Here is a 25,755-nt window from a genome sequence, read left to right on the forward strand (position 1 = left end):
ACATAGGATTTTGTAAATAGAAATTGAGAAGAACCAAAACACTTCGAATGAACTATGCATATGTTTATTAAATAGTTGACAAAGGGACATCAACAACCACTTATTACATATATATGTATATATATATATATATATAATTAACACAGATATGTTTCTCTCTTAACTGCCAATTTCCCCAAGAAAGAATTGTTCAACTGTTCAGTTCATGAAGGCTAAAGGCAAAGTCTCAGTCCCAATCCTATTCTTCCCCCACCCTCTTCTTATGACCTACATTGATTCTCAATGAGTTGACCATCACCTTCTGTAGTCATAGCATCCCCAGAAGCATGCTGACAGCAGAGACTCCTCAGATTCCTTCTGTGTTCTCTTAAGCCCTGCTGGTAATGAGCAGGCTGTCCACTTTAACCAGTGTTGTTGCCACTGCTTGTTGCTGTCCAACCACTGTCAGCCTGTGATTTTTCACCAATCTCTTTGTTCCTATACATACATACAAAGCACTGAATCATTTATGGGGAGAAACCTCCCTCATTGTCATTGGGAAAACATGATTTCTCTTGCATCTGTTCTGTTTTTGTCCCAGGCGCGCCCTGCCTGCCTCTGCACTGCACTCCATTTTCCATTTACAACACAAAAATGCTGGGCTACGCTGACCAGAACTTCCTTCTTAGACTGATTTCCTCTTATTCTGATTTCCATTTTGGAATGCTCTGCTTTTGTTTCAGGCATCTGTTTGTAAGGACAGGAATTGGACCTTCTGTTCCTTTCATAAACCTCACCTTTCCATCCAGGTGGCTTCCTTTCTGTTATTGGAGCTCTTGGCTATTATTCCCCACATACCCACTGTCTTCCTGCCTAAGGGAAAGGTGTAAGTCCAGGCACTGAGAAGAAGATCTGGGCGGGCTCAGTTAAATTAGAATTTCTAGTGCAAGAAAGAGTAAAGAAAAAAAAAATCTATGTGTACCCAACTGTTGAATATTAGCAAGTGCAGGCATTATTAGACTGCTCCAGGAACATGATCGTGCATCAAGCCTATCCTGTGTCATGCTCTTTACCACAGACATTGACCATGTGGGTGGATTCTAACATGTAGAGTTTCAGAATGTTTACTATCTACTCAATATTTTAGGTTCATTATTATATCATAACTTTCCTGACAATAACAAAAATACAGGAGCTTTCCTTTTTGGCCTTCTTGAGGTGGTGAATGAATATACCACTCATCCGTAGGAATCTGATTGCTGCCTAAATGCTGTTTGCTCCAGTAAAACATATATCCCTCATCTAGACACATGACCACTGGAGAGTCATGCCTTTTAATTTTTTATCGATTTATTTTTTAAGTAAGAGCTACACCCAACGTGGAACTCGAACTCATGACCCCGAGATCAAGAGTTGCATAGCTCTATGACCAAGTCAGCTAGGCACCATGAGTTAGGCCTTTTTAAATACAAACACTCCCAGGGGGCAGCACATAAACACTGCCAGTCTCACACCATAGTGTGATCCTTCTCTTAGTTCTCAGCTCTGAGATGCTCTCCATAGCTTGAGGTGCCCCAACAGGGAAGTTATGAAGGAGGAAAGTTCAGATAGGTCTGGGGGAAGCAGGCCTGGTAAGTTGCTACCATGGAGCTTGTAGAGAGCCAGAGGTCACCATGGGGGATGAGGAAAGGAGGCTCTTAGAAGGATAGTGAATAAAGAGGTTGAAAAATGCCAAAGTAAACAGTTTACATCCAGTTTTGCCTGTGGGTCAAATTCCCTCTGGCCAACAGAGACTCCATTTTGATGGTGGTTGGGAATGCCTGCCCTGAATTCTTGCTTATCATTCAGCAGTTTCAAAGAGGAAGACATAAACTCAATATCGAAGAGGCCCAAAGACCTTTTGCAAATGTCTATATACTGAACTGGTATTCGTGCTGGGATTACCAGACTCACAGAATCATATACAACACACCCAAAGGCTCTTAGTTGGCTCATTGAGAAACGCCAGGGTGGGAACCACACTCAAAGGGACAAAAGAGCTCTTAGCTCTGTATGATTCAGCTGACGCTGGACCTCCTCCTTGGCCCTTGGCACAGTTATGGACATGTGAAGGATACTCGAATCTGCCCTAGTCTCTTATCCAAAGCCTCTTCACCTCCATTTTCTATCAGCCTGGCTACCAAACAGTGGCCAATGTGGAGACGTTCACAACTAGTGTTTTTTAAGTATTTAGAAATCTGACAGAATAAAATATCACCTGGTTACATTTTGCTTTCTTAAGGAACAAAAATGATCTTTTCATTCCAGTGCCATTTGTTGGCGAAAAGCAATTTTAAGCGAGAGAAAACATTGTGATAGAAAAATTCATGCATCTCATTGTTATGAAACCATTGATGCTCATCTTGAAAAAAAACAAAACACACAACACTGGTTTCATGTGTTCCGCTGAAGATGCAAGATAGAAATGAATAACTGGAAAATACAAACTTCTAATAATGTATCTTAGGAAATACCTCAGAATTGCTGAAGCACAATAGAAGCCAGTAAGCATTATCTCAAAATGTTGAGTTCTCTTTTACTAAAATACAAATGTGCCTTTCTTGTGTTAGTAACTTCAATATCAGAGGAATAATACATCTAATACAATGAATGTATTATCTATATAATTCATAATACTGCAGGTATAATTGGAAATGCATTTCTTCTATGTATGAAGTAGAACTTGGGACCAAATCACAAATTTAAATTTTATATTAGAATTACTAAATTTGAGGATTAATATACTAGAACAGGAATAGCTTTTAAGTAAACTCTTAATGCGTGAATATGGATTCATAAAAAAAGACAGAATCATGAAATTTACACATTTTATTAAAAGAACCAAAAACAAAAACACGGAAGTAGCATACTAAAATGAGTTGCATAATGCACATTTCTAAACACAAACAAGCAGTACAGCACTATAACTTGGGGAGAAAAAAAAAATCAAACCATCTACCCTAATAATAGCAGTTGAGGGAATGAGCCATTGCATCTTGCAGGCAAAATATGATGGGAAGAGTTTTTATATCTGTGAAACATCATGGTCATTATTAAATTTATAATTGTTGCACAGGGCAAATAATTTTCTCATCCACAGGTAGTTTTAAACTGACATTCTTCTGTCCCAAATACATGCTTCATTTTCTACATTGTACTGGATTGTTATATAAACACACAAAGTTATCCCTTAAAAAGGGAGTACATTTAGGAACATCTTTTCTTAAAATTTGAATGACTGTAATTTAGGGGTATGATAACAAACTGGTTCATTTGCTAATAATTAAAGAAGCAACAACAATAATACAAGGAAATTGATTTTGAAAAGGGCAACCCCAGAACCCAACGATATGATGGTCATATCATTCTCTCAACTGCTAGACACAAAAGAGCAACAGAATAATTTGGTTTCCATTATGAACAGATAGCATCTGTATACAGAAATAAAGCTTTGCATCCATGCAGTTCTATGTTAGATAAATCTTTTGGTTGTGTGTTTTGGGAAAAAGAGCATGGCCTAAAGTTGGGTTACTTTTCAGTCTTGTTATATAGGTACTTTTTTAAAGATTAAAGTAATATGATGTAGAAGGTGACTAGTGAGAATTTCTGCAATACCTTCAAATAGTTGTGATGTAGTCCACAGTGATACATTTCTTTCCTTTTCAGGATGCTATAATTGAGGATAGGTCCTGTCTAAAGATAAAATTTCTCTGGCATCATCCTGCTTTGGAGTATGAATGGGTGATTATTTTCTAGGCAAGATCAAGTAGAGGAGCTGGAAAGTGTATGAATTAGTCAAACCAAGCCCTTTCCCGGGTTTAAAGAGGTCCCTTTTTGGCCTCAAGTCATTCATGTTTTGTTATGCTTCATTCTCTAATTTGACTCACTGAAACACAGCCACTGTGTTTAAGCTCCAAAGAGGGTGACCCAGTGGCTGTCAGCATGTACAACATGCCATCAGCTAATTGGTTATCTTCTGTGATGCTTCTAAGTTCATTTTTACTATTTTATAGGCGATTCTTCTTCACTTAAAATTTTATACTTCTCTTGTCCTTATGAAAATATATTCTTGTGGCTCATAGATTCACAGGGAAATACCAACACAAGGACATGGGGTAAGCTGGGCAAATACATTGGTGATGAGGTTGAAATTGGAGTTCCTAACTACAGAATGCATGAATGCTGACATTTTGTACTGGTGGAAATGCTGGTCAGATGGTCAGGCTGTTAGTTGTGCAGCTGACTCTGATTGAGGGCTGAAGGCGGGGTAGGCAGGGAAGAGAAATTTCCAATCAACTGGCCCTGAGCTATTGGACAACTGTAAGGCTTGGATTACTTTCTGGCTCTGGCTTATTTTTCCGTCTCTGTGAGACCATCAAAATGGATAGTGATACTAATACCAACTCCCCTGATCCCAAGATGGGTTCCTTCTCCAAGGCAAGGGCGACACGCCCCCAGGATGTGAAGGACTCAATTTACCAGTGGTGACCTATCCTTACACCTTTCTAACCTCATTGCCCAGAGGCAACAAAAAGTTAAATGGTGAATGGTAGATGATCAGGGAGCTAGAATCCACAGAGATGGTCTGATTGAAACATTCTTTTCCAGCTCCTACATATGTGAGATTTGGGCTGGTTCTCTCCTGTTGAGTTAAAACAGTGGGAGGCTGTAGTGGCAGAGTAAAGCACTTTCTAATCTGGTAGGGGCAAGTCAAAAACAGTTTCCATTCAATAGGTATAAGGTAAATAAAGCCATTTATAAAGTGCCAGAAGCACTTTTTTTCTTTTGTTGGAGGCAACAAAATGCCTCATGCTGGCCATACTTAACTGTAAAATTCAGTCTCTCAATGGTTGCCAATGGGTTTTGGGATCTGAATTTTAAAGGGGAAGTAGTGGTGAATGTTAATTCTTTGATTGTCACTTAAGTGGATATTAGTTGATGTAACTGATACATCTCAATTGGTCATTTTCTGTCAACTTACAGGGCATCTCACTGCTTGCAACCTTTGAAAAAAACAAAACCTTTGCCAGAAACCTGCCTGGTGTGTGCATGTGTGTGTGTTTACAATGGAGATGAATCTAAAAGGCAAACAATCTTTGCTACTGGTCTTGCTAAAAGATGAAGGACCTTTGCTCTTTGGTGAGCTGAAGGTGACCTGTTACCTGTTACCAGTCTTCTCTTTTGGTGAACCGTAGCAAACCAGAAAGCCTCCCCAACAGCAAAGCGACACCATGCTTTAGTTAATTAAGTCTTCTAGCAAAACTCCCCTCCTTCTCAAGGCTTTAGGAACAACTCTATCTTCCTAACATTTCCGCTATTATCACAGATCTCTTATATTAAAAAAAAAAAGCTCCAAGCATAGCATTCATGGACTATGTACATAAGTGCAAAAAAGGTGTGTCTCACACTGTCGCACCCTAACTGAGACCATCAATGAACTGCAGCATATGTCTCTCAAACACTGTCAAGGGGTCATTCCACAGTATCTTTCTGCATGGTTTTACAAATGGAAATTAATTCTAAAATACACTTCTATCATTCTTTAATCCTCATTTGGATGTATTGGTGGTATATGATTCCAGAAGAGACAATTTTTTGTAGTGATAGCTATGCCTTGTGCATAGAGTAATTTGGAATAAAAAATGTTATGAAAAAAGGTCAGGGAATAGGTTATAAAGGCAACGATCATGTTTTGAAGTCTAAATACTGTGGAACAACCCTATCCACACAACAAATTCCATTAAGCTATAAAGCCTGACTCTAGAATCCATGTGTTGTAAACTTTTTGATCAAAAAGTCACATAAGGACACAAATTCAGCTTTCACCTGGCGATTTGGGCTTAAAGAAAAATTCAGCCATATCTATTCTCTGAGTTTTGAGCTGTATCTTCTATATGGTCATACTGTCAAAAACCATGTATAGTTTACAAGTAAAATTAACAGCAAAAAAAAAAAAAACCAAAACGATAAACAAAAACAATGTGTCTAAAGGTAGCCATGTTGTAGTTTTGTTGCTAAAGCAACGACTAAATATAATTAGTTAAAAATTATTATTCATATATAAAGTTAAGTTTGTTCTTAAACTGTGAAGTGTAAAGAATAGTTACACGGACTATAATCTATATCTTGTTATACGCCGGTGTCAGTTTAGAACCTATCTAGGTGGGTTGAGTACATGTAGTAAAATCTTAAAACTTTTCTCTAACTCTCCTGAATTAGTTACTTAGAAATATAAAAATGTAGTAAAATAAAAACCTTAAAAACTAAAGAGAAAAACAAAGGACATGGCACCAATTAGTGACTTGGTGCTCCAAACCTATATTCGTAATTATTATCTACAGTTTGATGATGCTATCAACTAAGTTTGCAAAAAAGTTGTGATACTCTTTTAGATACTATTCATTCTGGTGCCTTTGACAGGCACTGGTGAAATTAAAAATGAGGCCACTATCATCCTACATCTATTCAACAGAACTGGGAAATTGTATTTCTCCTCTTCTATTTCAATGTGTGTAGAAATGGAGAAGGCAAAAAGAAAGAAGATTCTAGTTTCTAATCATTCTGTGCATTACATCCTACCCTACAGACTAAAATAAGTCAGAACTTTAGTGAACACAGCCTAACGGTGTAGGACAACACTTAACGGCAAGATCAAAGTGCTTTCGTATGTTCAAAAACGGATGGTGAAGGTTGATGGAGGAGGGAGAAGATGGCTTTTCACATGAGAATGAACTACAAATTAGACTCTGGTCTAGACAAGTGAGATGAAATGCAATAACTGGCTACAGAATCATGCTCCGATTGCAAAAGTAAATACTGTATTCAAATAGCAATTTTATGAATCCATTTGGTTTTAATTTCATCTTAATCCCTCTTTTAAAATATACTTCTGTTCACATAGTACCTTTTTAACAAAAAAAATTTTGATACTACTAAAACCCTCTTAACAGATACTTTTAGATTATTTTCTCTGTATACCTGACCTGTTTTATCCAAGTTTCAGGACTCTTGCCTATTTTTGCAAAAGGCTGAAAGAAATGGACAAAAACAATAATTTTGGATAAATAAGAATAGAAGTCCTTGTAAAATACAAAGCTTATAAAATGTTAACTAAGAATCACAAGTGGTTAGAATTTTATATATACACTTCATCCAGTAAATTGTTGTTTAGAGTCACTGATTAGTTTGTGACTTGGCTTTTTAACTGGAAATTTATAGTCTAATGACTCTCCTTTCTTCTTTTCTTTTCTTGAATAAAGAGAATTTGAGTAAGTCATTCATTGCACAACTCGTTTAAAGAGTGCTATCTTAAAATTGCATTTTTGTTGACGTTCTTTTGCATCTGATCGAAACGTTAGTGCTTTGAATTTTCTTTCTTTAAATTCACTTAACAAAGTAACTGTTAAAATGCCAGCAATATCAAATATTGTGGCACTGAAACTACAACTACCCTGAATATCCTTCACTAAACCTCTTACTAAAAAATAAGTCATTACTGCTGTCTTCCAGTACTCAGAGCATCACAAAAACCACCGTACTACTCTGGGCTTATTGTCTATGTAACATCTTCATTAGAAGGTTAAAAGGTTAAATGAGACAGTACGTTGTATGAAAACATCTAGCTATGCAAAAGAGTTCATTTTGCACTGAAGACATCTCTATCACCTTAAAGGAAGACACCAAACTAGCTCAGGTGCATCCTTCCTGGATTTGTGTGATTAGCTCTGCCCTTCTGGAGAGGCATTGGCACAGGTTAGACAAAACTCAGTTCTATACACAAGCAATTTCACAAAGGCATATTCTACTTTCTTCTCTAACAACATTAAGATTTTGGGAAACAGAAATTAAGTGGTTCAAGGAATCAACAGGTCAAAGTCAGGACACTTCTTGTTCTCTCACTCCAGGCAATACTGTTAACAGATGACAATGTCTTGATGCAAGCCAAGACCATTTAGAAATTACTGATGATCATGATATAGGATTGATCATTAAGAACAACAGGATACCAACTACCAAACAGCTAATTTTTTGCTAAGCGAAGTGGATCTGCTTTGGAATGGAGTCTCAAATGTTCTGAAACACAGACAATGCGAAACAGAGGAAGTAATGAAAGTTGGGAGATTTTTCTGGGTCTGACTGCCACCGATTACAGAATGGATTAGGTAGCTGTGGGCAGGTCACATGTCCCGGGCCTCAGTTTCATCAATTGTCAAAAGGTTGTGCCAACTCCACTGTTCTGTGATTAAACACTGCTAGCCAGCTTAAGGTATCCTAAATCTGATTTTCTCTTTGCTTGTTATTTTCGTGAAGGGAAACAAACCTGCTATACATATTAAATTTGATGACTGTATGCTTTCTAGCAAGAGAATATATAGTAGAAAATATTAAATCTAAGTTGATGTGAAATATCATATGGTTCAGCACTAACAATAGTAACTTTAATGAAAACCTCTCTATTATCATTTTCAAATACATATAAAACAAATCTAAATGAAGAGACAAAAAATGGTTTGGTTATGCTATGACTCTGTTGTTAATAAAGTCTGGGAAGGGCAACACTTGACACAGGCGCTCGCTCCTTCACGAAGTGTTCAACGGAACTGGAAATTTGGTTGAACTGAAGCTAAAGACAACTGTGGACAGCCTTCCTAGAAATTTTAAGTAAATCAAAAAATACTTTTACATGCCTTCCTACCCCCTCTCCCCACTCCCACCATTTCTCCAAACCTATATACTTCTGCTCCAACTGTGATCAGTGGAGAAGACTGTCCATTTGGGGAGGAAAGGCCTCACTTGGAACCAATTCTCTTTCACCCTGACTTTTGCAAGATTGCGTCTTATTATTCAAAGAGTAGTCTAAAGAGCACTAGCCATTTTCATTCACAGAATGGCACTTGTGAAAAAGGTTGCATTGCAATGGTTTTCACACATTTTCCTCCAAAACATGAAAACTACCTTCATGCCTCCACCTCCCTGTTTAATTTAGAACCTACAATTAGCATACCTTTAAGCCTCCAAGTACCAATTTTCAGCTAAAGTTGACAAGTGGCTCAGCTTTAGACACTCAACCTAGGAGATAGGATCCTTGAACCACAGAAAAATGTAATGGGCGTTTTACATAAATGCTGAGAAATTCATTTAAGGGTAAATTGCAATTTTGCAAGCTTTTTAAGGAGTGAGACTAGAGCTTCATATTTTAAGAAGTTCTCTGGGGTTTTTTTGGTGAGTATTTATTTCTCTCTCCCCCAAAAAACCTAGGCACGTGATTGTATTATGCAAGGTCAGATCTGCAGGTATTAGATGCATATTTATGAACAGGTTTTGTGCACACTCAAAAGTGAGGTCTTTTGAATGTCTGCCATAAGAAACCTACAGAAATTTTCTAAAGAGGGAGAAAGCATATTAACATTAATCTGTCATGTTTTTCAAACACAGATATTTCTGTTTCCCATTAATAATATTTTACTTGAAATCTAACACCACACATCTAGAGGAAAACACTATAGTATGTAAAAATCTAACACACCACACCACACCACAATAGATACAATAGTGGGGAAAATGGTACTGGATACATTTGTTACATTCTAAATCAACCCAACAGACTATTGTGTAAACAAAACAGTAAGGTAACACTTCAAAACAGACAAACATTTACCCACCAAGAATGCACAGTGGAGATTCACTCAGCATAACGGTTATTGGAAAATCACAAAGAATAATGCAACAAACTACAAAACTTTATGGTCGTGTTCTACCTACTAATTCAAATTAGATAAGTGGTAGTTATTAATTTTCTATTCATGTTTTAACACCTCTGTTGACTGGTTAACGCTTCACTGTTTTTCTTTGAATGTGTTGATATGTGCACTTTGTTTAATATATTGACCGCACCATACTTATTGTTGCGTTGGTAGAAGAGGACCTATGAGAATATATATAGAAAGGCCATATGGAGGTTCTCACAGAGAGATCTTGATACTCCGTAACTCTGTTGTTCAGAATTTCAACTGAAATGGCAAAAACAAAAAAGGAGAGAAAGAATGAGAAATATTAAGGAGTCATGGAAGTAGGAGTCGGGATACTGGCTTCTTGTGCCACTTATGTATGCGAACTGCCAATATACTCCCCACTCTAAGTTTCATATTCTACATTTGTGAAAATGGGGCTGTTGGAAAGGGTCACAAAGAGTTATATAGTATGACAGTTTATGGTTCTCACTGAGTGCTAGTGCACAGAATCGCCCTAAGTTAACGGAGATATGCTCAGTAGATTAAGGCATCATCCACATAATGCCTCAACGTATTGATAAGCCTCCACCCATCTACCCACTTCCTTCAACTTCCTTCAAACATATGTTGAGAACACACGTTTGATACCAACCATTGTGAAATATGCAAATGTTAAACACACTTTAAACTTTTTAATCTGGATGTTTCGGACCAGGTAGGAATAGCCAAGGTGTGAAATCTAGGTATACAGTATTTTACAAAATTATGTTGCTGAACTTTGGAGAAATTTTCAACATCTGTTACATGTGGAAGTGATTATGGTGTGCCAAATATGTTTAAATTTTCTAGTGGAATATAGCAAAAAGGAATCCCCTCAAATATGTTCTATTGGAAAGTTTATCATTGTACGGGACTTTTGTTTACCTTAATGTAAAGTAGCCCATGAGAATCGGGCAAGTATTTGCAAAACCCATATTCTCATGTTTGATGCTAATTCCAAGTTGCTGCTATCCCAAATGATACTCCTGGATACAATTTCAATTTATAGCTACTTCAGTTATTCTGTGTACTCAAAGGGGTCTCTTTAAAACATTCCTTATGATTGAAAAGGCTTGTTTGTCTAATATGCAGTCAGCTATAGGCTCTGTCCAGGACAGAGTTTGCATGCTGGGCGAGGTTCTGGGGAACCAGTCTGTCAAGTGAACAGAACCATCACCTCCATCAATTAAATGAAACGCTCCAGTTGTGAGAACTTCAAACTTTCATTGATGAATAGATGCAATTCAGAATTCATACACTTGTTTAGTAAGTCCCTATTGTTAATTAATTAAGATACCTAGGAGTCTGAAGTGGCTTGAAAAGTCACATTTTCCAAATGAAGTACTGCTCAAATTAAGTGTGTGCTCTGTCTGGCTCTGGACTAGGCAAACAGGAGATTAAAGGTTCAAAGGTGTGGGTGGTGGGGTAAGAGGAATCCAACAACAGTTGTTGGGTTTTTTTTTTTAAAGCCACGATTTGAAGGAGAATGATTACATTACTAAATTATGTCACTCAAAAATTCAAAACAGCTGGAGCATTTCTGATAGACTTACATGGTAAACAACACAAAATGGCAGAGTGTAAAAAGCACGATCTTTTACAACATCATGGGAGTAGCATATTCCTGAGTGACTTTAAGATATTCATCATAGTCAGACCAACAAAATTACTTTGCTTTACTTCAACAAGGACAAAAAAAAAAACGAAGCTAGAAAAGTGTTAAAGAATTAATATTCAAAAGTGATCTGTGTCGTGGGCTGACAAATCAACCTCCTTTAATAACAGGAAAACATTTCAGAATTTGTAAGCTCTTGGGAAAATATAGTACCAGCTGTCATTTTTCATAGAAAAAGTTACTTATTTGCTTCCCACATCTCAATTTGGAAAATTTAAAATGCTTAACTCAAGCTCTAAGTTATAAGCACGCCTATTAATGAAAATATTTACCAAAGCCTTTAGCAAATGTAATTGTGTAAATAAAAGATATAACCTATAAATATTATTCATATGAATACTTAAAAAAACTTACTGTTCTACTGGTAACTTCTACATCTGTGAAACAAACATGCTGCTATTCAGTTCATCTATTGATAATGGGGTTATCTATAGTAGTAAAAAAGATTTTAGATTAAAATAGTTTCTTGAGAGAATCCCATTTATTTTGTTCACTGTTTGGACATGGTAATTAAAAATCATAATCAATTTCACAGAAAAATTTAGACTTATTAACCATATCCACTAATAGTTAATTTTGCAAAGCACAGATTCGAATGTGGCTTATTCCCCCAGTGGATTAATGCTCTACGTGCTGTGTGGTTATCATGGTAATTGAAGCAGCTGTGGAATGTGTAGTCTTGAAGCATGGTTACCACCTTAATAAGGCAAAACAGCCCTCACATTACATGATGATTATTTTATGTATCTCATTACAATTTTGAGACTCTCTCCCAATTTAAAATTTGTCTTTGGACTCTGCCTGTAAATACCTTAAAGCAAATGAAAATCACAATAACACAGGCACATCTAATGTCAGTGTGAGATCTCTGATGTCACCGATGAGTGTCACCGAGTGTCAGAGTGTCAGTGTGACATCTTTGATGTCATCACAGGGTAATGATAAAGGTATCTGTGTGCTGGAAAGAAGTGTGTTATCTGGCTTTCTTTCCAGCAGACCTGAAGGTAAAAGGTGATGATTGTACCAAGTGCAAGTTAAAATGGAATAACCAAAAAAAAAAGGGTAGTAAAATAAAATAAATTCTTCTCTTGATCAATGGGGAAGCATTTAAGGAGTACTTAGTATATGTGTTTGAGGATTGGTTTGACAGTGACAACTGTGAATATGACATATGAAGAGCGACCTCTGGTAACTGATTAAAATGAGAAAACTGCCAATGCACCTCAGGATGGGTGGCAGATACACCCCTTAGAGTATAAACAAGACCAGAAATTCTAAATGTAACGACTGCTTAGGAAACAAACAGGAATAGGGATCAATGTATCTTGCCAATCCCAAAAGCATATACTGTGCCTTACCAACACACGGTAGTTATTTAGGTCTGAACAGGTAAAATAAATGGCCAAACCTGATTGCCTGTAGCTGTTGCAGCGAAGGGAACGCTGGTAGCAGGTGGTGTTGCTGCAGACACAGTGGTAGGAGTTGCGCCGTGCATCATGGGCACTTTCAGTAGGAAACCATGGGAGCAACACATGGGAGGGTGGAGAATTTACACAACCATGACATAAACGATGGGATGGGGCGTGGTAGGTATCACAGCAACAAGCCATGTGACATCATCGTGATGGACACACCAGGGTGCAACATGCAATCACAGTCAGTGCAAAGCAACACAGCGTGGAAGGGGGAAAAATTTAAAAAGAGAAAGGGGAAAGCCAATTATAGTTACCATTAAGGAAAATGGAATCATTCTCAACAGTTAGTTGTTTATCAGAATCCCATTATATAGTTGACTTAAAAGGCCAAATTTTCAGAAGGGGTTATGATGAGCACATATGACAAAATCTGATTTTACCAAGGCTGGCTATAGGAACACCTTGCTGAGCAGACAAGTGACTGGGTTGCACATTTGAAATGTAGGTAGGGAAGTGTGAATTGGTGTTTGGCTTCAGTAACCTAAGAGACTTGAGCATGGTCACTATATTGTCAGGTACCAAGAGACAGCCACAGGTATACTTACCTGATCTACATGCAAAAAAAAAATTGGCAGTTTTATTGGTGGGTATATGATGGGGAAGCAGATATGAAGAATACAGTGGAGGTTTTTAAGTATGTCTCTGGCAAATCCCTTGGAAATCTAGGCTATTCATCAAACACACACATGGCAGCACTTCCTACTAAATATCTGACAAAATCTTGTCTTCATTGCAATTAATAAAGTGATGGCAGTATGACTAGCAGCTATAATGCCTGTTTCAGGATATTTTCTTTTGCCCTTTCTAGTTTCTACCTCATTTTAAAAGCTTTTTGGATGCTTTTCTCATTTCTAGCTCATTTTGGAAAGCAAATTAAGGAATTAATGTGCGAATGGTACTGTGTGAATGGTGAGCATGCATATGTAATAATTTATGTCTACATCCACTGAATTCAGATTTTCTGAAGTCTACAGAGAAAGCAAATGGCATGGAGAAAGAAAAATCAATATACACAATGTCACAGAAATCACAAATGTGCCCCATATGGTGATTAACAGAAATCCCATAGTGATCTCTTATGTGTCCAGTTACACATTACTTATAGACATCCATTATTGGATCACATGCCGATTCTAAAAACACTCTTGTTTTCCCTCTAGGACCACAGCAACTATGCAGGAAGCAGTGCCACGGAAGCGTGCAGTTTGCATTCCTACACAGAGCTGTTAGGTGAAAAGACAGGGGAGGAGAGTCACAAAATGCGAAGACAGAGATACATTTCACCAACTTGCAGAAGTCTGTTCTAATCATATGCATATGATGCTCCTGTTAGGATCAGGTGGAAATGTTTTTACTTCCTACAGGGGACAGCCAATCCCTCAATAGCAGAGGCCTCGCCTCATAACCAGGGTTCACCCCCTGCCTCTGTCTTTGACTGCTACTACTATGTGGTTGTTATTCTGACCTTCTGTTTTATCTCAATAAACCTGTTTGGCCCTTTTGGGATCTGCATCTACTCTGGTCAACCAACAGGATGGAGGCCAAGCTGTGGTCAACTTCCAAAAATGATGAAAAGCACTGGACTGATAGGACACGGGTAGGGGTGGGTATGGTGGGGTAACTCTTCCCTCTATCAAACAGAGCTACTTTCCTCCGGTCTGTGCCCATGGACTGTAGGAGCCAAGAACTCCTATAATGAAAACAAGACTCTTTCTTGTCTTCTTCAGTATTAGTAACAGAAAAATGGTCTTGAGATGGCTACCAGATTGTATTGGTGACTAATTGAAGGATCTGTGTGTAAGTGATCATGAATAATCACATACAATCATTCTGTTGTGCCTGGGTTCCACGCACATGACACTGCATCCTAGAATGCCACAGAATTCATCACATAACACTACAGAATGCCCTAGCTTTGCATAACTCCTCCTTTGTCAACATGTGAGTATTGAATGATTTAGATCTTCTAGATAACTTTGGAGGGGGGAATGCTTGGTGATACTTTAAAATACATAAAGTGCAGAATTCTCTTATTTTCTTCTTATTTGGGACGGAGTACCCTAACCTGCTCACACTTCACAATGCAACTGGTTTTCTATATCATCTGTATGTATAAATTATTCCAATCATGACATATTTGCATTATAATGGTAGGAAGAGGGGAAGGTCTGGTAGCCATAGTGGTGAAACCAGAGGAAAAAAAAGCTTCTTGAAACTTTTGTCATAAATATGCTCAGCCTTCCATTTGGCAATGGTAGACCCCAATAACATTTTCCAAGCTTCTTTACCTGCTGTTTTCTCTCCTCATCATGCCCCGACTCTTTCCATATGCCCCCTCCTCCCAAGCTGGTGGCCCATGAGCCACATCACCCAGTCACTCTCTTTCACAGTCATAACAGAGAAATACTTTTTTCAGATTAGAAAAAGGTGAGAATGTTCATACAAAACCTACCAACACTTGAAGCGGGTGCCATGCACAGTATTGGCCCTGTACACCATGCAGAAAAGCGTGAAAAGTAAAGGAGAGAGATTTCATTATTAAATCTTTACGGAGAGAAATAATTTTTATCTAGAAAGATATTCTTTGCAATATTAATTAACGAGCACATGCAAATCCAGTAAACTCCATGCTTACAATTACAGCTTAGTTTCAAGCTCCCCAACCCAGGTAATCAAAGTAATTCTTGGACTCTTAGGTATAAAAATGACCATAATTTTTCTTTAAAGGAATTACCTCATTTAAACTGCAATTTTATTTTGGTCACATTAACACAGCCTCCTCCACATCACGACCATGAACTTTGCTAGGCACGGGCAAATAGGCTTCCCATCAAGAGGGGGTGCTAAGCCTGACAGGTTTTAATTTTGCTATTAATTAAGGGGAAAGGGATGCTTCTGACATTTGGCTCCTAAATCTAGACTTTAAATTAGCCATCTCCAGCAAAAGAAGTCTAAAGATTTAAAAATTGTGTTTTTTAAATAAAGAACTACTGTGGTTAGTTAACTAAAGACTGGCTTTTTATGGCTTTCTAAATTAATTAGCTAATCAATTTATCCATTAACCACTGGGTGTTTTCAAGTATAGGTATACAATACCATGTGTTCGCTATGTTTACGTAATTAATAAGGCTTTCTAAACTAATTTGAAAGCATGTCAGTTTCATTTAATAATGGCTTCCAAACTGGGGCATTTATGATTCTGGTAAAAAAAAATCTATTGTACGCTCAGTGGTTAGTATTTTCAATTTATTCCTAAGAGACTCTATGCTCATTCTTAAAGTATTGAACCACAGGAAGAAAAGTATTTCTCCTCATATATGATATTTATTTGAGCAGAATTTTCTATTCAATTTGGTACAAAACTGTTATGCTATTACATACATTTGAATGTTGAAGGTAACAAAATATCCTGCTAGTATCAGGAAAATATGATAAACTGCTGTATTTTAAATATTAACTGGTATTTAAGAGTTAAAGGCTAAAAGTATGTGATATATGTGTGTGTGTGTGATATGTACGTATATATACATACATACATATATATATATCACATAAACTATACTGTCTTATAACCACTATAAGTTCGAGGGTAGTTTTATTATAACTGTCTTTGGCATATTGAAGATATATAAATTACATGTTTTTACAATGCTGAAGCTAGGAAACATTTTTTTTGAGGGGTAACCAGTGTCTTTTATTTATTTATTTATTTTTTTAAAGATTTTACTTATTTATTCATGAGAGACACAGAGAAAGAGAGAGAGGCAGAGACACAGGCAGAGGGAGAAGCAGGCTCCATGCAGGGAGCCTGACATGGGACTTGATCTCCGGTCTCCAGGATCATGCCCTGGACCGAAGGCGGCACCAAACTGCTGAGCCACCCGGGCTGCCCTAACCAGTGTCTTTTAAGGGGATACCTAAGAGTCAAGGAATTAGTTTGAGACTGAACCAAGTGAAACATTCATCAGAAGCAAAAGCTGAGAAATGCTTTTAAGAAAAATGTTGACAGATTTTCCTAGTTTGATTTCAAATCGTTACTTTTGAGGAATCATAGAAAAATTTGGTTCTATAGATGAGCAGATCAAGTACAACTGCCTTGTTGTATTTCCAACCCAAACACCTGTTGACAGTTCTCCCATAAAAACTCTTGGGCAGCTCATGTGCCCTATGTATACATGCACAACATGGCTAAACTGACAGTGCCCAGAGCCCTGTTCTCACCTGTAGGGATAAATGCCGGCTGTGGGAGCTGCAGGTTAGCCAGAGCCTGCTGGCAGTGGAAAACATTGGGGTTAAAGACCGGGGTGGCACCATTGGTCTTTTCAAGTGCTGATCTCTTTGGTATCAGTTGAAGCGTACCAGGCTGCAGGGCCTGTGAGGGAGGGATGGATTAATAAATAGTACCAGAGAAAAGAAAAACAGGTACTCAAAGCAAGCAAGCAGCAGTTAGATAACGTGTGGCCCTGGAAACCTCTGCAAGGGTATCCTATCCACTGAGCAATTTGCTAGATGAGTACTCAGTCCAAAACGGGAAATAAACACACAAGGGAAAAAAAACCTGGTTTTTAAACTTCACTCATTTAGGCAAATAAAAAAGTACCTCATCATTTGAGCCAAGATGTGACCTGAAGCTTACCAGCAAGTAATCACTTAAAATTCACATCTCAGGGATGTTCACCCATGAATCTATTACAATGAGATGAGCAGAAGCAACAGATACATCAGGAAAGAGATTTTTGCTAGTTAAAATTCCAACATGGATCTAGGAGGTCAATGGTATATAGGTGATAAAACAGATGTCGGGGGGTCAGAGTCTGATACTGTGGCCCCATAAAACAAAATCCAATTTATAGAAGGACTTCAAGTCCAAATCCTAGAACTGTGCTTCTCCCAACTACCATGTAAGGGAAAAGCAAATAAATTATTTTCTTCCCCACTCCCTGCCTCACCCAGATAACATAGCAAAATATGTGCAATTCTCATTTGTAGATGCTTGCTGTGCATTTCGGGATGTACCACTGGCTTCATTAAGTCCTTGTCAAGTTTAATTCTAAAATGCATTAGAATCTAAAATCCTTCTTTCATGTCTACACTTCTTTCAAAATCCCACTGTGCTTATTATATCCAGTCAAATTTGCTCCTGGGTCAGATTCACTGAAGAAGTTTGACATGACTTGTATTTTTCTGTCAGCAAATTACACGTGATTTAAAAAACATGCCCCAGCGACAAGAATTAGGTACGCTCCAAATTCTTAAGGAGACAGGAACACTTGTGTTGAGTGACTAGCATTCCATATGCCAAAAAGGGGGCAAGCCATGACCTCCTTTTGCCTATGGATAACAAAGTCTAAACCTATCTCTATATTCCTTTGGGAACTAAATATTTACCCTTCACCTCTTTTGCTTTTATTTTTTTTTTCTCTTTTGCTTTTAAATGCAGAGATGAAGTCAACCTGAGCTAGGCACATGAACATGAAGAAGGCAGAAAAAAAAATAATCTTTTACCAAGCATTTCAACTCTTGAATCTTTAAAAATATAGAAAGCTTACATTTCTTCAAGGAGCCTTCTTTATTTGATCTTACCTCAAACCAATTCTGGTAGGCCGATCTTGCCTTCCCCCTAAGATTCTACTCTAATCAGTTACTCAGAAAGGAATTTTATATGATATTCACAAATACTCAATGAAGGTAATAGTTAACTCTATATGGAAATTTGGGGCTGACTTAAATGTAGCCTACCAAACACAGCTGAATCATGAAAACAGACACATACATATGAAGGCCCCATGCCCGAGCATGGAAGAGGTGCACAATGGTATAAGCAAACCATTCCTTGTACACCCCATACATATGAGAACCTTTCCTTTTAGAGGGCCTACTGTTTTCCTCTTCTTTATTATAGGCTTACACTGCTTCTAAATAATATGTCACCAACAGCAATAAAATCAAAGAATTGGAAATCTAAAATCTGCATTGAACATTTTGGATACCTTGTTATTTTCATGGCTTAAAATCCCTTCATTCAAAATAATTTAAGACAAAAACCACTTGGTGAAGTCTTTTTAGAACTCATCAGCAGGGGTGCCTGGGTGTCTCAGTGGTTGAGCGTCTGCCTTCGGCTCGGGTCATGATCCGAGGGTCCTGGGATCGAGTCCTGCATTGGGCTCCCCATGGGGAACCTCCTTCTCCCTCTGCCTATGTCTCTGGCTCTCTCTCTTTGTCTCTCATGAATAAATAAATAAAATCTTAAAAAAAAAAACCAAAAGCACTCAAAATAGTTTCCTGTTTATTTATTTTTTTTAAAAAAGATTTTATTTATTTATTTATTTATTTATTTATTTATTTATTTATTTATGAGAGACTCAGAAACAGAGAGAGGCAGAGGGAGAAGCAGGCTCCATGCAGGGAGCCCGATGTGGGACTCAATCCCAGGACTCCAGGATCATGCCCTGGGCCGAAGGCAGGCGCTAGACCACTGAGCAACCCAGGAATCCCCTAGTTTCCTGTTTAAATGACATCGTTTACCCTCTCTCTAAAGATGGGGAAAAAAGCACAATTAAAAGCCTTAGTAAAGCTTTGAAACAATTATCTTTAGAACATTTTAGAGAATGAAACAGAATAAATAGGTGCTCTCTTTTCCAGCTTATAACCCTGGCTATTTATCTTAAGATTCATTCATGACTATCTAAGATTATGGTTACAAGTATTAGACAAGTTGAGGAATATACTATTATTTACCCAAATAGTTCACAACTCCAGGCCCCTTCTTACCATTGTGGTGGCAGCTGAGTGGTTCATCTGGTGATGAGCTGCCCTGAGTTTGGCTTGCAAATGGGCAGGAGGATGAAAGTACTTGCATTTCTCCCGGGAGCATCGCCCTTTGATGTAATCCATGCAGATCGTCACAGTATTATCACTTGCCTCAATCATAGAAACATCCGTAGGGTGAGCATAGCGACAATCATTTTCACCACGGGTACAGTTTCCACGCTGGAATTCTCGGCAAACCTTATATTAAAAAAACAAAAACAAAAACAAAACAAAACCCCAAAATACACATCACATTGATGCCTGGAAGGTGATTAGTTTTTACTTATTTTGCCAGTGAACCCAAGAGTAATAGTTTACATGATTTTGTCATCTATTTAGGAAAAATCTATAAAGCTGAGGGATAATATAATGCCATATTCACCGTGAGATGTAAACATAGACATTTCCAGTCCTAGAAAAAAAATCCTCCACTGTCTCTGAAGGGAAGTTGTCTGTTGTCCTTATGTTGAAATTAAAGCGCTTAAAAGTATTGTTGCAAACCACTTCATTATCTTCCAGTTAATTCACAGCCTGAAGTGTGATTAGCTAAATTTGCAAGAGGGGATTGTTTTGCTAAAGTCCAAGATGAGTCTCCCATCACACAGCAACGCAGTTTTCCCCCAGCAAAATCGTGGATCATGACTGAGCTACATGTACAATCAGATTCTATTATGACACACTGCCAGGCATTGTAAGTCAGCCAATGGCACTGACTCTATGAAATGGACTAGTTATTTATTTCAACCTATGAAGAATGACAAGGGAAGACTGAAGAACTTCTGTGAGTCAAAGCACTGTGTGAAGTTTCTTTTATATTGCCTTTTTGTAGGCAGTGGGCATATTTATTATCTACTCCATCATTCTTAAGATGGAGAAAAAGGCTTAGACATTATGATAGTCATTTAACATTCTGCATTCATAGAGTTAGATTAGTCTACTTCTCCTCCTCTCAGTCTGATCATTCTAGTAAGTAGAGACTCAATAGCAATACAGTTAATTCCAATCTGTAAAGTGGGAGCCTGGGTAAAAGGAGCCTTCCCACCAGGTTTCCTGCACCATAGCAAAGGGGATGCATAGTGTGTGGCTGCGCACAGTAAGACACTGTCTGACCTGTTGTACAACTGAATCAATGCACTTCATAGTAGGGTACAGCTGCAGTAGTAAACCATTTACCATTTTCCTGACATTACACTTCATAGGCTAGAAACCCAGGTGCACTTATTTAAAGCATTCAAAACACTGGGCTCTGAGAAAGTTGCTTTATGCATGAGACTAATATCTACCCTATAGATATTTATATATTTCTACACCAATACCTCCAGTTTATCCGAACGCATCATCTTGGGACCAGGAGCTCCTGGCAATGCAAGAGGTGGGTTTCCAGAAATCAGAACCGGTCCATTTGGTAAAAGTTCAGCAGGAACCAGGCCCATCCCAGGATGAGGTAAGTAGGGATTGAAAGCCATGGCAGGATTAGCTGCAAGTGACGGATTCATAGGAAAAGAAGTCTATATGTTTAAAAGAGAAAAAAAAAGTATTAGAGGTAAATAGATTCTACTATTACACAAGGACACAGTCTTTCAAAAAGCCTCAGTCATATCCAAATTTATCACTATTTCTTTTTGAGTCTCAAATTAATTACCACATAAGGAGTTACTTTAAACCAACAAATCTTGTTGAGTAACAAATTCATTGGGAAACTGATAAAACCAGCCACATAATTTTAAGTCATGAATTGGCCAAATGAAGTCTCATTGATGGAATCTCTTTGAAATGTGTTTTCTCTCGCACTTCCATTTTTTAAAAGATTTTATTTATTTATTCATGATAGACATAGAAAGAGAGAGAGAGAGAGAGAGAGAGGGAAGCAGGCTCCATGCCGGGAGCCCGACACAGGACTTGATCCCGGGACTCTAGGATCACGCCCTGGGCCAAAGGGAGGCGCTGAACCACTGAGCCACCCAGAGATCCCCACGCACTTCCATTTTTAACCTAAAAACCATACCACGATAGAGGCAATGTGCCCTGCAGACCAATTTCAGGTTCTCCTGAAAGCCCCTTCATTCCACCTTCCTTCTTTGGCATCAGCTCTGCCAAGATCTAAGCCTGCCAATCCTACCAAAGTTCCCACCAACCCTATGGATAACGGACTTCTCCTCTGGGCCCACAATCAATTATGGAAGACAACAAGGAGTGTGGAAGAAAGGGGCAGATTAAAGAAAAGTGAGAGTTCTAACTTCTTGCTGTCCACCTAAAATGAGATTGGTATGGTCATTTTATTTTTTTATTTTTTTAAATTTTTTTAAAGATGTTATTTATTTATTCATGAGAGACACAAAGAGAGAGAGAGAGGTAGACACACAGGCAGAGGGAGAAACAGGCTCCATGCAGGAAGCCTGATGCGGGACTTGATCCCGGGTCTCCAGGATCACACCCCGGGCTGGAGGCAGCACTAAACCGCTGAGCCACCCGGGCTGCCCTCATTTTTTTTTTTTAATTAGGGATTCTATTTCACAAATGAATCTGACTGGTCCAGCCCTGTCTTTACGTAGGGGGCCAGAAGATATCCACAGTTCAAAAGGGGGTCCTATAAAAGTGCTCCAAGGATCTCTGTTAGGCAGGAAGAAATAAGATGACAAGACTTTATTTAATGGCTATCAACCAGACAGAGCACAACTTGTAAAGAAAAGCATTAGCAATGCAAATGGCTCCCACGGTTTCTTCTGTCTTGTGAAAAGTCCTAATCTCAAGAAGCTTGATATATGTATTGCCTTCATTGTCTGTAGCCATGTAATTGATCACTTTATGCACTATTTTCCAGGTTGTTCCTAAGTGGGCATCATCTTTTCTTCTCAATGTGATTCTAATTTCTTCAATAGTTCTCATCTCCACTATTGTATCTCATTCTTAGCAAATAACTGATAGAATCCAAAATAAGGTTTAAAAATAAATTATTTAATGAGTTAATAACAAACCAGGGTTAAATGCAGTACATTTCTAGCAGGGACTCTAGGAGGTAGTTAGCGCACTGGTGTGCACCTGGTGGGGTGTCACAGTGTGTTACGAATGGCATGTATTCTTGTCTTCTTTGTGTGTGTGTGTGTGTGAATTTATTTATTTTAATTTTTTAATTTATATTTTTTTGTATTTTTTATTGGAATTCAATTTGACAACCTATAGTATAACACCCAGTACTCTTTATTTTTTCACTGAAGAATGAATCTTCTGCACTGTCAAGCTGTGCCCATACCTTCTGCTAAATCACATGAATAGGAACAGCTTAAAATACAGGTAGAATGGGAGGCTGTGGAGTATGAAATGAGGGGCAATATATATTCACCAACCCACCCCTTAGTCTGACTTGAAATCTTCACCTGTACAGCCTCCTCCACAAAGCTCATCCCAGGGCTCTGAGATCATGGTCTGAGCTGAAATCAAGCATCGGATGCTTAACCAACTTAGCCACCCAGGCACCCCCAAAACTACTGAATTAAGTGAAAGACTTGTAGATGAGTGGGTTTTCCGTATTAAATATCATTAATCATTAATACATACTGATCAATTAATAATATTGAAGCCTAATATCTGAGTAAGCGATGTTTCCTATTTTTTTGATAGCTCTGAACTTCTGTATTTTTTTCCTTCCTTTTTCAGGGAAATTTTCCTGGTTAACTTCCACTTCCTTTGGAATATATTGTAACCTTTTTAGGTTTGTTATATGCACTAAGTGTATGAAAAGAAGTCTTAAATTACTTAGAAGTCTGTATCTATATAAAAAGTGCAAGGGGCTTGCTGAAAATGTTTGGACTTTTTTCAGGTTGCACCACAAACTATATGGTGCTATCTTCAGGTTTTAAAATGAGTATTAAAACTTTTATAACCATTTCCTCCTTGAGTATAAACTTCATTCTATAACACTGTTTATTGAGAAGAAGCAAGTTTTTCTGTTCACAACCCTCAGGCATAGGCAGGAACTCCTGACCTCCTTATTTTACTTTCTTTCTTTTTTTTTAAAGATTTCATTTATTTATTTGAAAGAAAGAGAGAGAGAGCACGAGTGGGGTGGGGGTGGGGCACAGAGGGAGAAGCAGACTCTTCCCTGAGCAAGGAGCCCAAGTAGGGCTGGGATCATCACCTGAGCCAAAGGCAGACTCTTAACTGACTGAGCCACCTGGGTGCCCCTGGACTACCCACTGTCTAAGAGCTTATGTCCTAGGGTAAGGGTTGGTAAACTCCAGCCCCTGAAACAAATCTGGCCTGCCTGATTTGTATGGCCAAATGGTGAGAATGGTTTCTACATTTTTAAGTGGTTGGAAAAAAGTAAAAGATGAATATTTCATTACACATGAAAAGCATATGAAATTCATATTTCAGCATCCCTAAATAAATTCTACTGTGTTCATTAGGAGATTGTATTAACAAAAAGTCGTAGATAGGCTTCTTGTCCCACGAAGCCTAAAATATTTACTATTTTGTCATTTACAGAAACAATCGCTGACCCTCAATTCTAGAGGATTCCAAAAAAGTAAAGCGCAACATCAATTTCTGGAGTAAAGCGCTAATTCTATATGTATATGTATATAAATCTAATGCTTGTGACAAGATTCTGCAAGTTGAAAAGGTTTGGCTTTAGAAACCAATACTATAGTGTTCACTAAAATATTTTTTAATCGGTACTAAAATTAGGATTCTATTTATTTAACAATAATCACTCAGTGGCTAAGAATGGGAAGACAGAAGGAATCTTGTAAAGGTAAAATTTTAGGAGCCACTACGTATTGGGTCTTAAAAGATTCTGAAACATCTTTGAATCATAATACAATTCAATAAAAAAATGCCTGAAATAAATATCTCTGGTTTACACATACATTTTAGGAATGTCAACTTATTATTTAAAATGGGTTATCCCTCAAACTAGTATAAAGAAATAGAAGTGAAATGCTATTCCAGAGCAATCTTTGTGACTTCCCAACAGCTTACATCTATATGTACTTCAGTAATATCCAAGATCAGTTACAGTTACTGTTGGATGAATGCAAAATACTTTAAGTCACTTAGGCTAATCCTGGCCTGAAGTCAACATAATTGAAGACTTCCCTCTCTGAGCTCCTGTTTAGAGGCAGATGACCAAATGTTTTCTTTTATAGGATGGCAAACATTTGGTAACAATTTGTCGACCCGAATTTAATACCAGAAAAATAACACTCTTCATTTTTACTTGCACTCATTATACCTTAACTTTATTGCTCAGTGACAAGCATTTTTATAGTATAAAAGGAAGCCCTGCTCAACTGTCAGTCACCATGTGAATTTCTGTTCTTAGAGCACAGTGAAATGTGTAATTTTAGTTTCCCCTAGACTTTACTGATTTCATGTGGAGCACAAGAGAATAATCTTTGTTTCAGAGTTTTTGCTTGGTCACCTCCACACTCTCTGAGTGATGTTCTGTGGGGACTAAGGTGGCCAAATGGCATGCTGTAGGAGGCCCCTGGAACCTTCAGACTGGTTAATTGGTCCCTTAATAATAGAGAGTTAACTTTATAAACAGATGCAAGCTGATAGTGGTGTTTATGTTCTAATCATACTTGCTAATGAATAAGTCACTGTGGCTCAATAGAGAGCTAGAAAAAAATAAATAAATTCAAGGACCCAAAGGGAATGGTTGTCCTCATCTAGATCTGGCTTTTCTGACCTTAATCACAGAAGTTTCCATTGAAGGTAGGCAGGTAGGCAAAGGATCAATAGATTAACTCTGAATGTAAAAGGTGCACCTAAACACAGATCTGCATGATACCAGATGATTACTACAGGTAAGAATTTAGCAAGGGGCAAATGGCTTCGTTTTTTAGATGCACAAGGCAATTATAATTGTTCCTGAAAAGTGATCAAGGACTCAACCCAAAAATCACTTCTTGGTGAGGTGCTATGTCATTATAGTGATAAACAATGAACTAGTCTTCCACTAGGAAAGGAACAGTATTAAAAAATCAAGTGGTAACCCAATTTT

General features: G+C 37.9%; 1 protein-coding gene and 1 long non-coding RNA gene across 10 annotated transcripts in view; one reads left to right on the forward strand and one right to left on the reverse strand.

Annotated features, from left to right (window-relative positions):
- Positions 1 to 14,439, forward strand: part of LOC129518709 (uncharacterized) — a 122,496-nt gene extending 108,057 nt beyond the window's left edge. Inside the window, exon 5 of the long non-coding RNA XR_008666229.1 lies at positions 14,099 to 14,439. This is a non-coding gene — a long non-coding RNA (uncharacterized LOC129518709). The remainder of the gene's footprint in view (positions 1 to 14,098) is intronic.
- Positions 2,830 to 25,755, reverse strand: part of MBNL3 (muscleblind like splicing regulator 3) — a 111,500-nt gene continuing 88,574 nt past the window's right edge. For 6 of the 9 annotated variants that reach the window (XM_055338900.1, XM_055338899.1, XM_055338906.1 and 3 more), the window contains 7 exons: positions 21,065 to 21,256; positions 19,710 to 19,946; positions 17,160 to 17,310; positions 15,391 to 15,426; positions 12,872 to 12,966; positions 11,818 to 11,891; positions 2,830 to 10,028 (listed from right to left, as the gene is read on the reverse strand). In XM_055338900.1, the coding sequence (XP_055194875.1) occupies positions 11,835 to 11,891; positions 12,872 to 12,966; positions 15,391 to 15,426; positions 17,160 to 17,310; positions 19,710 to 19,946; positions 21,065 to 21,256 (768 nt within the window). In that variant the 3' untranslated portion in view covers positions 2,830 to 10,028; positions 11,818 to 11,834. The remainder of the gene's footprint in view (positions 10,029 to 11,817; positions 11,892 to 12,871; positions 12,967 to 15,390; positions 15,427 to 17,159; positions 17,311 to 19,709; positions 19,947 to 21,064; positions 21,257 to 25,755) is intronic. The other 3 variants (XM_055338901.1, XM_055338902.1, XM_055338903.1) reach the window with 3 other exon arrangements.

Source organism: Nyctereutes procyonoides, unplaced genomic scaffold (genome assembly GCF_905146905.1).
Source record: "Nyctereutes procyonoides isolate TBG_1078 unplaced genomic scaffold, NYPRO_anot_genome, whole genome shotgun sequence".
Lineage (NCBI taxonomy): Eukaryota > Metazoa > Chordata > Mammalia > Carnivora > Canidae > Nyctereutes > Nyctereutes procyonoides.